Source organism: Scheffersomyces coipomensis (genome assembly GCF_036884675.1).
Source record: "Scheffersomyces coipomensis strain NRRL Y-17651 chromosome Unknown DFJ63scaffold_2, whole genome shotgun sequence".
Lineage (NCBI taxonomy): Eukaryota > Fungi > Ascomycota > Pichiomycetes > Serinales > Debaryomycetaceae > Scheffersomyces > Scheffersomyces coipomensis.
Window position 1 is genome coordinate 109,151 of NW_027042893.1, and position 12,022 is coordinate 121,172.

The 12,022-nt window shown below is 30.5% G+C and overlaps 5 protein-coding genes across 5 annotated transcripts; 3 read left to right on the forward strand and 2 right to left on the reverse strand. All coding sequences in view use genetic code 12, as the record gives it.

The window, feature by feature from the left end:
• Positions 1-266: 266 nt before the first annotated feature.
• RPL14 (60S ribosomal protein eL14) lies at positions 267-1,188 on the forward strand (the record flags this gene model as incomplete). The annotated part of the gene is made up of 2 exons (XM_064905721.1): positions 267-377; positions 904-1,188. The coding sequence occupies 2 exons, from the start codon at positions 267-269 to the stop codon at positions 1,186-1,188; spliced, it is 396 nt and encodes a 131-aa protein (XP_064763235.1).
• A 331-nt stretch (positions 1,189-1,519) lies between these two features.
• DFJ63DRAFT_317281 (uncharacterized protein) lies at positions 1,520-4,183 on the reverse strand. Its single transcript, XM_064906804.1, has one exon. It carries the CDS (start codon positions 3,980-3,982, stop codon positions 1,652-1,654), a length of 2,331 nt encoding a protein of 776 aa, XP_064763236.1. The 5' UTR covers positions 3,983-4,183; the 3' UTR covers positions 1,520-1,651.
• A 232-nt stretch (positions 4,184-4,415) lies between these two features.
• FAD3 (Fad3p) lies at positions 4,416-5,723 on the reverse strand (the record flags this gene model as incomplete). The annotated part of the gene is made up of 1 exon (XM_064904813.1): positions 4,416-5,723. One exon carries the CDS (start codon positions 5,721-5,723, stop codon positions 4,416-4,418), a length of 1,308 nt encoding a protein of 435 aa, XP_064763237.1.
• A 2,373-nt stretch (positions 5,724-8,096) lies between these two features.
• Positions 8,097-9,323, forward strand: OP4 (Op4p; the record flags this gene model as incomplete). Its single annotated transcript, XM_064907870.1, has 1 exon — positions 8,097-9,323. One exon carries the CDS (start codon positions 8,097-8,099, stop codon positions 9,321-9,323), a length of 1,227 nt encoding a protein of 408 aa, XP_064763238.1.
• A 1,201-nt stretch (positions 9,324-10,524) lies between these two features.
• DFJ63DRAFT_311233 (uncharacterized protein) lies at positions 10,525-11,439 on the forward strand (the record flags this gene model as incomplete). The annotated part of the gene is made up of 1 exon (XM_064905722.1): positions 10,525-11,439. The coding sequence occupies one exon, from the start codon at positions 10,525-10,527 to the stop codon at positions 11,437-11,439; it is 915 nt and encodes a 304-aa protein (XP_064763239.1).
• Between the last annotated feature and the right edge of the window lie 583 nt (positions 11,440-12,022).

Consider the following 12,022-nt stretch of genomic DNA (forward strand, 5'->3'; position numbering starts at 1 on the left):
ACACTCATAGTAAAAATAATAATTTGTATGAGTTCGCATAGTTAACATAAAAACCTCACACAAAATGTCGTTACCTCAAGTTATATACAGTCCCATACAAATTCTCATTTTCTACTAACAAACTCAAACTCCTCCTGTCTTGAAGGAGAGAGACAATTTCTGGTTAGTGAAAAAAAAAAAATTATATCAAAAATTGTTTAAAGAAAATTCTTTTAATATTTCCAGTTAGTTACTTCATTAACCCTAAATACTATAATACAATAAAGATGTCTTCTACCGTCAGAGCTGCCAACTGGAGACACGTTGAATTAGGACGTGTTGTTTTAATTAACAACAAGGATTTAGCCACCATTGTTGAAATCATTGATCATAAAAGAGTATGTATCCATCGTTCATTCAAAATTCATTCATCGAAGATGAATGAATGAAAGGAAGGAAGAAATGAAAGTTATTTGAAGTAATCATCATCATCATCATCAACTATATCAGAAGAATATGAGCAACGAACTAATCAATCATCACAGAAAACTAGAATAAATCAAATCAAATTATAATCCATCCACCCATCATTACAAGAATCTATAAATATCAATCCATCAACTCTAACTGTAATCTACTACCAACCATAACAGAATTATCATATAACAATCCATCACAGTCATATGAACTAATCAAATACTTCCATCAAACTCCCATTTATCAAATTCATCAACTGTAGAATATCTAATCAAAATTAACCTTTATCATAAATTATCTTACATCCAATCATAATCATAATCTTTGAACTACATTCATTCATACCAATACTACAACACTTCTTTACTTCATTCTTTCTTTCTTTCAAATCACTTCCATTCACTTACCCCAATCGAACTATTATACTAACTAACTATTTTTTTCTAGGTCTTAATTGATGGTCCAAAAATCCAAAGACAATCTATTGCTTTAGCCAAGGTTGTTTTAACCCCAATCGTCTTACCAAACTTACCAAGAGGTTCAAGAACCGGTACCGTTCACAAAAAATGGACTGCTGCTGAAATTGATTCTAAATGGGCTGCCACTTCATGGGCTAAGAAATTAGCTGCTAAAGAAAGAAGATCTCAATTATCTGATTTCGAAAGATTCCAAGTCTTAGTCTTAAAGAAACAAAGAAGATTTGCTGTTAAGAAAGCTTTAGCTAAAGCTTAAATGTTATTATTAAAAAAGATTTAATTTAATTTCCTTTCCTATAAAAAAAAATTTTCTTTTTCAATTTATGTATTCTTAGTTTTCCAAATCATTCAAGAAAGTATTCATAATAGTTTAAAAAGGTCTTTTTTATTTTTAATGTTTACGTTTTTACTATCCATATAACTTTCCAACATTCATCAAATCAATATCAAATCAATATCAAATCAACAACCCGGTCATCCACCACCCCCATTCCATATGTTCTTTTAGATCATAAAAATTCATATACAAACAAATCCAAATATATATAAAATTTTAATATTTATCGTTAAAAGTTATAAATTGTAGATTGTAATAATATCTCTATCGTTGTGTTTTATATTAATAATATTAATAATATTTTTCTTTTTATATACAGATTTTTTGGGTTCTTAAAATAACAAACGTATATACAAGTTACTTATGACTCCTACCACTACTATTACTTTTTAGCAGCTTGAGCCTTTTCAAATTCAGCAATTAATTCTCTTTGTAATTGTGGTGAAGTTGGAGAATATTTACAGAATTCTAATGAAAATTCACCTTTACCTTGAGTACATGCTCTTAATGATGTTGAAAATCCAAACATTGAATTTAATGAACATTCAGCAATAACTGTGAATTCATCTTGACCATTTTCAGTTTCTAAAATCATTCCCCCTAATTTATTAACTAATCCAACAACAGCACCTTGGAATTCATTTGGGGCAGTAACATCAACTGACATAATTGGTTCTAAAATAACAGGATTCGATTCTAAAAATGCTTGTCTAAATGCTCCATGAGTAGCAGTTCTAAATGATAATTCAGATGAATCAACAATATGTGTTTGACCATCATTAATATGCATATGAACTCCCAACACTTTATGACCAATTAATGGCCCCTTTTCTAAACAATCTTCAAATCCTTTACCACACGCTAATAAAAGCTTTTCAGGAATCTTACCTCCAACAATATGTTCCGAAAATTTATTGGTTCCTTCAACAGGACTAAATTCTCCCATAACTCTACCATATTGACCTGAACCTCCAGATTGTTTCTTATGAGTATAATCAAAGGTAGTTGGAGTAGTGATCGATTCTCTATATGATACTTGAGGTTTACCAGTAACACATTCAACTCCATATTCACGTTTAATTCTTTCCACATAAATTTCTAAATGTAATTCCCCCATACCAGAAATAATAGTTTCCTTTGATTCAGGATCAAATTTAACTCTAAATGTTGGATCTTCCTTTTGAAATCTATTCATAGCTTTTGAAAATGCTCCATTTTCTTTTGATTTTGGAGCAATCGATAATGAAATAACTGCTTCTGGAACAAACATTGAACTCATGGCGATTTGTTGATCGGTATTTTGACCAATAAAAGTATCACCCGAAGCACAATCAATCCCGAATGTAGCACAGATTTCACCAGGTCCAACTTCACTAACATCTTCCATATCATTAGAATGCATTCTAACTAATCTTGCAACCTTAACTTTCTTACCGGTCTTGATATGGGTCATGTATTGTCCTTTCTTTAATTTACCTTGATAAACTCTGATATAAGTTAATTGACCATATTGACCTTCTTCTAATTTAAAAGCTAACCCAACAAATGGAGCCGTACTGGATGGAAGTAAATTAATAGGGGTTTCTTCACCATTAGGTTTAATTTCTAACCCTGTATTTAAAATTTCATTAGGTTGAGGTAAATAATCAACCACAGCATCTAAAACTGGTTGAACTCCCTTATTGGCTAATGCAGATCCCATTAAAACTGGAGTGAATTTTCTAGCAATAGTTGATCTTCTAATAGCTTGTTTAATTTGTTCAACAGTTGGTTCTTCTCCTTCTAAATAAATATCGGCCATTTCATCATCAACATCAGCTAAAGTTTCAATTAATAATGCTCTCTTTTCTTCCACTAATTCTTTTAAATCTTCGGGAATTTCACGTTTAGCAATGGTTTCACCTTGAGGTCCTTCATTATATAAAGCAACACGATCAATGATATTCACTACCCCTTTTAATTCAGATTCAGCACCGATTGGAACTTGGATAGCAGCAGCAGGTGTTTTTAATTTTAAATTGATTTGTTCAATGGCTCGGAATGGATTAGCTCCCATACGATCCATTTTATTAATAAAAGTAACTCTTGGAACATTATAACGACGCATTTGACGATCAACCGTAACGGTTTGAGATTGAACTCCTGAAACAGCACAAACAACCAATACAGCACCATCTAAAACTCTTAAAGCTCTTTCCACTTCAATAGTGAAATCAATATGACCTGGTGTATCAATTAAATTAAAATGATAATTGGTTCCTTCTTTATCCCAAGAACAATAAGTAGCAGCAGATTGAATCGTAATCCCTTTTTCTCTTTCTAAATCCATATGATCCATTTTAGCTCCAACCGCATCACGACCTCTAACTTCATGAATAGCTTTGATTCTACCGGTATAATATAATACACGTTCTGTAAATGTAGTTTTACCAGAATCAATATGAGCTGAAATCCCAATATTTCTCATTCTAGCACTAGTAGCTAAATCTTCTTCCGGCAATTCCAGATTGATTTGATCTATGATAACTTTTTCTTCTTCATAAGTTTGAGGTGGTTGAATTGGAGTTGAATTTGATTCATTATAATTCAATCTTGAAGTATTAAATAATCGAAGAGTACCAACTTTAGATAAGTTATGATGAGGTAATGGTGATATTCTGGATTTCAAGACATATCCCGATGTCCCTGATAAACTCCTAAGGAACCTTGACATGGTGAATATCGATTGGTTATGGAAATCAAAATTATATCGAATGATATCGTTACCAGTAATTTCTATAAATTTTTCGATCCCAGCGGTGAAAAATTTCGAACACCCGCACTTAAAATCTCTTCTCAAGATTAAGCTGCTAATTATTTGTTTTTTCAACCGTTATTGGATTAAAGCAAACTAAACAAATTTTGTATTTAAATAAGGTATAATGAATATATATATATATAAGTATGCAATCTATGTATGTATCTAATAAACAATAATAGCAAATAACAACCCATCTATCTATGTATAATCTAACTTGTTCTAATAAAATATGATCTCTAATAATAAAATTTATGCAAAAGTATTTCCCATCAAGGAAAACTAAAATCAAAGTAAGTATTCAAATAAATATTAATTTACAAATCATGATTGAAACCCAAAATTTGGTTTAATCTTTTGGTTTCACACCAATTCCATTGGTGTTTCTGAACATTAATACACCCTTAGCATCATCTTTATCATCATCAACAAAACGACAACTTCTCATACATTTCCATAATGAAATCCACATATTTTCACCATCATATCTATAATGTTCACCCATAACTTTTTTAATAGCTTCAGTGGCTTCTCTAGCATTATAAAATGGAATTCTTGAAACATAATGATGTAAAACATGAGTTTCAATAATATCATGGAAAATATGTTGACCTACAAATCCAAAATTACGATCAATGGTAGCAGCAGCACCTCTGGCAAAAGTCCATTCACTATCACGATAATGAGGCATGGTTGGATCAGTATGTTGTAAAAAGGTAACAAACACTAACCAATGGTTAACCCATAACCATGGCATGAACCAATTAACAAACATATTGAAGAATCCAAAGTTTTTATACCATTGATAAACGACAGTAAAAGTGGTAATAATACCAATATCAGATAAGATAATATACCAATATTGATGAGGATCGAAAACTGGAGAACTTGGAGCATAATGAGATCTTGCAATGAAATTATAACCAGGATAATTTTGACCAGTAGCATTTGAAGCTAAATATAATTGTAAACCACCTAATTGTTGGAAAATTAATACTGATAAACTATAAATTGGAGATTCTTCCATTAATTCAGAAACAAATTCAACACCACGAGCTTTAACAAATTCTTCTTTAGTATATGGAATGAAAACCATATCTTTATTCATATGACCAGTAGCTTTATGATGTTTTGAATGAGAATATTTCCAAGAAAAATATGGAACCACTAAATAAGAGTGTAAAACCCAACCAATGAAATCATTAACATTGGAATAATCAGAAAAGGCACCATGACCACATTCATGAGCTAAGATCCATAAACCAAATCCAAATAACCCTAAAAGGTAAGAATAGAAACACCATAAACCACCTCTAACATATTGAGATAATGATTCTTGACCTTCAAAATTAACTTGAGGAATCAAAGTTTGACCAATATAACCAATAACAACCATCAGAATGATATCACGAGCAACATAACCTAATGATTTGATTAAAGATCTTTCATAACAATGTTTTGGAATCACAGATAAGATATCTTTAATGGTGAAATCAGGAACTTTGAATTCATTACCTAAAGTATCAATAGTAGTTAAATTTGAGGTAGGACGTTTTTCGACAAAAGTAGAAACATTTCCTGCTTTTGAAACTGCTTTGGTGCTGTGGAGAGCAGCAGAAGAAGTCTGAGCAGATGATGAAGCTTCAACGATCGACATATTGAATGAACTTTGCTTTCGTTATGGGGGTGGGAAACAACTTCTTCGTCTGTTATACGTCTTGCGAGATCTAAACTACTGGCAAAAAAATTTCACTTTATTTGGATAATATTTTTTTTTTTATTTAGGAATAACCTCTTCTCACCAAATTGTCTGACAGATTTCATGTTTTGATTTTTTTTGTCTGATTAAAAATAGAAATTTTATTTTGTGTCTGATTTTTGATAAGTCTCGTGGGTCAAGTTGTTTTAGACGTGTCTCATTGGCTATAATTAAGTTGCAAATCATAAAATTTCTTTTTGGTTATTTCTTTTCTTTTGTTTTTACAACAAGAACCATCATCATCATGACTTCAAATCTGAAGGCGATGACTACTAGAAAGTTATTTAAAGTTACCTTGATTAGATCTATTATGGTTGCTATTTCATATAAATTGTTATGTACTTATCAGCCGCACAAATTTATAACTTTACTAAATTTGGGGTAACTGCTATATTAAATACATATTTAAATTCTACTCCCCTAAAAAAGATCTCTGAGGTGATTTCATTTTACTAGATTACCCATTTTGGGAATTTGACACCCTCCTCGACTTCTTTTTCACTTCCTTCTATTGAACTTTTAATGAATATAGATTAAGTGGCTTTAGTGTAATACTTTTCCTTTTCTCCAACATTTGACCATGTATTATACCCGGTAATCAGATAAATTGGGTATTGAAAGTCACGTACCAAAATGGCAAAAATAAATTGAACCATTGATAAAGCTTATTTATTAGAACTTAGAAAATCTTCTTCTTCGAGACCATTATAAACTTACTTTAAATAGAAGTTAAGAAAATGTTAAACCGTTGAAATGGAGTTTATTGTTATTATTTATTGTATTTTAGTCAAAAGTTGTTAATTGTATTATTTTTATCGTTACCAGTTCTCCTCAACCATAATTGTTAAATAATAAAATTCTCCACAACCAATACTTCAAAAACAATGAACACCTCTTTTTATTTTTATTTTTATTTTTAAATCAATTATTCGTAAAATTACAATAAATATTAATAAAACTAATTACTCGGTTAACTCTTTACCTATTTTAGTTCCTCATCAAATACAAATTTCTACTTATGTTTACTTAATTCATCTAAATCAATTAATCAGTTTTGACACTTCTCTTAAAACACCCCCTTTTATCGAATTGATATTGTGGAGAACAGGAAGCAAGGCACATAAAGGATAAATGGCATAAGAATCTATCATACCCATAAAAACATGAAATTTCAATAAATTAAGCAATGGCTTTTATTAATCTTTTTTTACTTAATATGAGCAAAAAGGAGTCTTTTCCAAATCCCACAATTAACAACGTTATAAACCACAGTAGATAAAATTTCTTAAAAGTGATCACCACCTTAAAGCCCCTTCCACACAAATTGATTCATTTTAATAAAATGAATCAAGCATAAACTAGCCTTGAAAGTAGGTTAACATCTTCAAAAGGGGAAATTTATCTGATAAAATTTTAATTAAAGCCATCTATCTAGAATAGGTAAAACATATATGGCACTGAAGTGAAACAAAAAACTCAAAAACTTTAATTAAGAAAAAAAACGACAATGCAGCACAAGAAAATTAATAGTAAAAAGGAAACTATAAGGTAAGGTTATGAAATAATGAATGGTGGCTTGCTACTTCAAAAGTCAGATAATGTATGGGGGTGTGTAGTGATTGAACGATAAATTTAAGAACCTTTACCACCTTACGCATAAGTACCCTTTCTTACACTAAGCGAAATATTAAGAGAAATAAACAAAAGGAGTAGACGAATGTATGTAAGTAAGTCGACTGATTCATATTGATTAACTACCAAATAATTATATTTTCCTACTTTGGATTATTACTAAAATTACCAGTAGAATAGGGTAAAGTAATAATTGAGTGCCTTGAAAATTCTTGATCTCTATACATTTTTTTCTTCCCTAACTTAACTTCACTATACAAATTTTTTTGTGGTCGCGAAAAAAAATTACCAAATTTGGAAATTCTATTTGTAACCTCAAAAAATGTTAGCACAATCACATTTCCTAAAACGGCAATTCTCAACTATTGCACCAAAACTTTATATAGTGTTTAACTATATCATCAACTATGAAGAGGAGAACTTTCAATATACCTCCTTCCTAACTAAGTTAAAGAGTGAAAGTTGATAGTTTCATGTAAACATGAATGGCTGCTGATGATTGAGAATAAGAAATATAAATATCTTCCTGTATTCCAGTACTCGTAAATTCAATTAATTATTTTCTTTTTCTATTCTTTTCAATACTTATCAAACCAACTACAATATATCAATACCAGACATATCCAAATCAATCTTAAAATGAAGTTATCCCACTCTGCCCTCCTCGCCATCTTAGTCTCCAGTGCTTTTGTTTCTGCTGCTCCAGCAGTTATTGTTAATAACAATAATAATTCCCTTATTAAAAGAACTGATATTAATGAAGTTTTAGAAATCATAGAGGAATTAAAAACTTTAAATCAAAAGAGAGATTTAATTGAAGGTTCAGAATTAGAAGCTTATCTTTCCAAGAGAGATTCTGCTGTTGGAGATTTATTAACTGCTTTATTAAATTCTGGTATTATTAGTGATATTTGGACTGCTTTTACTACTAATTCAACTATTACTGCTGAATTAAAAACTATTATTTCAAGTGCTATTAAAGGTGCTTTAGTTGAAGGTCCAGCTTTAATTTCTGCTATTTGGAATTCTGGTTTAATTAAACAATTATTTGATACTTTAATTAATGATTCTGATTTAAAAACTGCTTTCCTTGCTGTTGCTAAATCTATTTTCACTACTGGTCTTAATTTAGTTAAAGCTTGGTTAGGTCTTGGTTCTTCATCAACTGCTACAACTGCCGCTGCCTCAACTGCCTCTGCTGCTGCCAAAAGAGAAGTTTTATTAGGTGATTCTGAATTCATAGATAAAAGAGATGTTCTTTCAGTTGTTGAAACCGTTGTTGAAGATATTTATAACTCTGGCTTAGTTCAAGATTTATTCCAAAAAGTTGTTGCTAATCCAACTGCTGTTGAAGGTTTCTTATCTTCAGCTTTAAAATACGGTGTTGTTGCTGTTGAAGATGTTTATGGATGGGCTAAATCTTCCGGTGTCTTAGCTGAAGGTTTAACTTGGATTGAAAATAATGGTGGTAAATATGCTGCTGATATTGCAAGTTTCTTAGGTGATCAAATTGCAGCTGGTAATGTTACCACTTCTGATATTGATAATGCTAGTACTTCATCATCAACTTCAAAAGCTACTACTATTACTTCTACTGCTGCTGCTGCTGCTGCCCTTCTTCCAGCTGCCATCGGTGGTGCTGCTACTACTGCTACTCCAGCCACTGTTGCAACTATTAATACTGCTACTCCAGTCGCTACTAATAATAATGCCGTTCTTGCTTCATTAGAAGCTGCTTATGGTGGTACTAACCCAACTACTGCTGCTACCGTTGCTGTTGGTGATATTACCAATGATGTTAATACCCTTGTAAATGCTGCTAGTCAAATTGCTGGTTCATTAAAGAAGAGAAGAATTGCTTACTAGATAAGTTTTAACTTTAAATCATTTAATATTTTATTTATTAGCATACTTTTTAGAAATCATGACGGGGTATTTCATTTATTTATAACCACTTTTAACGAATCAAAACTATTAATCATAGTATAATCATCATCAAACACAGCTAAAGAAAAAAAAGGAAGAAGAGGTTAAAAAAAAGCATTCCGAAAAGTTTTTCCACCACACATTTACAAACAAACAAACTATCAACCAACGTTTTACAGTTGATTTTTATTATTATTACCATTATTTTTTTATTATCATTTTATCGTTACTTATTTTTTAATTTATTGGTTCTCTTAGTTCAGAATTATCTTTCGGTAACAATCTTTAAACGGATTAATTACTATTACCATATTTTACTTGTTTTAGTCTTTTTTTTCAATTCTTCTTATATATTACATATACCAAATAACAAAAAATGAAAATTCATTTTATAAAATATGTTTTAATTTTTATTGTAGTTTATAATTTTGGTGATAGTCAATCTGATCGCTTGGGTTATCTAAAGCAACAATCGAAAAAATATTTATCGTGACCGACAATATACAAACCCGGTAAAACCTGTAACAAATATTAATTACCTCCTTAAACTGTAGATCAAAGAATGAGACATTTTTCTATTTTCAGAAATTAATACGCTTACGTAAGATATTATATAAGCGTATTTTTTTCTTTAAGAAAAACCTCTTTTAGCCGTACCATCGTAATAAAGAGATGATACGAAATAATTTATACCATTTGTATTAAGAATAGAATTAAGTCCTAAGGGTATGCTCTGTAGTAACAGAGAAGTCATTGAAAGGTTGTTTATCCTAGATAACATGACTGTATCCACTCAGAACTAAATCAACATATCGATAAAACAAAACATCAATTGAAGTGAATTGAATTGAATTGAATGACTCGTATGTTCAGCCCCAAATGAAACTTTTAAAGTTTAAAAACAAGCGCCGCATTTATGAATTTTTACAATCTTTAAAATGACGGTGAGACGGGGTTTTCGCAATTAATGTTCCGTATACATATGATCTAATTGTAATTTATTTATATGATTATGATATTTTATCAAAAGGGCGAAGTCTGTAAACATGGCATATAAATAACACCTTATATCCCCCTACCGTGGATTAATTAATTATTTTCTTATTCATTATCATTCATAACTTCTAATTTACTAACAATCATGGCTTTCGAATCAAAGGCTTCAGGTATTGCTGCTTCAGTTTATATTGCTCTTTATACCATCTATATCTCAGTAGCTGTTTACATCTTACTGCAAGTTGGTTTCAGAACAAAGTATAATGCTTTAACTATTTATGGTATATTTAGATTTGCAGGTCAATTATGTGCTATAGTATTTGCTGTATTAGGTTATAATCATTGGCAATGGTTAGTGGCATATCTTGTTTTCACTGCTGAAGGTTATTTCATGTTAATTTTAACTTCATTTTATTTACTTGGTCAAGCTCAACATGATACTACTGGTAAATCATGGATTGATCCTAATAAACAAGAACGTAATGAAGCCAAAGCTAGAGCTATTACTTCAGTGCAAAGATTTAGAGCTACTTTTTCAATTGCTATAATATTTCATTTCATTTTAATTCCAGCTAATGTTTTGATTATTTATGGAGGTACTCAATTAGCAGGTTTAAGTATTGAACAGATAAGTGATCAATCCTCCAAAGTTAGAAGATCAAAGATTTTCAGAACTGCAGGTCAATCGGTTTTCTTAGCTCAAAGTATTATTGCTATAGGATTAGCTCTTTATTGTCTTATAGTTGAAAAACTTAGACATATTAATATTTATACTATCTTATTTGTGGCTCCATTCTTAACCGTTAGAGGTATATTTGGAATTTTATCAATTTACATTCAAAAAATGAATTATTATGACTTTTCAAATTATACTGCTGATGGTTTGAGTTCATCTTTTGTTACTTATGAATATGTTTTAGCAACTACTATGGAATTCATCGTTGCAGTAAGTTATCTTGCTAACTATTTCCTTCGTAAGAAGAAGTATCCTCAAGTTCATTTAACTCAAAAGGATAATGATGAAGAATTAAAATCTTTAAATGATAAACAAAGTGCTTAGTCAGTTACTAAGTTTGTTTGTATTTATGTATTTATGCATTTATGTATTTACCCCATAGAATATATCAAGTGAAAATTAAACAATATATAGTAATAATTTAATAGCTAACTCGTAACACATCGCTACCCCGAAACCACCGTTACTTTTGTGAATCAATATGCATACATTCCTAGAGCAAATCCTAATAAAATAGAAGCTTTAATTAGTATGTACTTCAATGAAAATGAAAATTTTTAATTTCGCTATATGCAAAGTTGCACCCTAAATTAGCCTAATTAGGAAATATCATGAAATAATTAAAGGGCCCCCTTTTCAATCCAATCAATGAGTCTCTAGCCATATCAATCATATTACGAGTGTTCTCTAATCCCATGAATGGCCTCATTATGAACTCACTCAACAACAACAATCAGTTCAATTCCAGCCAAAACTGATCCCCTTTAACTTTTTAACTCCACAAAAAACAGTTCTCAACAAAGGAAGATTTAATACCTTAGTAATCATCTCTACAACTCTAACACGTAAAACGCCTTTCACGTCCTTAAACTCCACACATACGTAAATTAAATTATATGCTCGACGC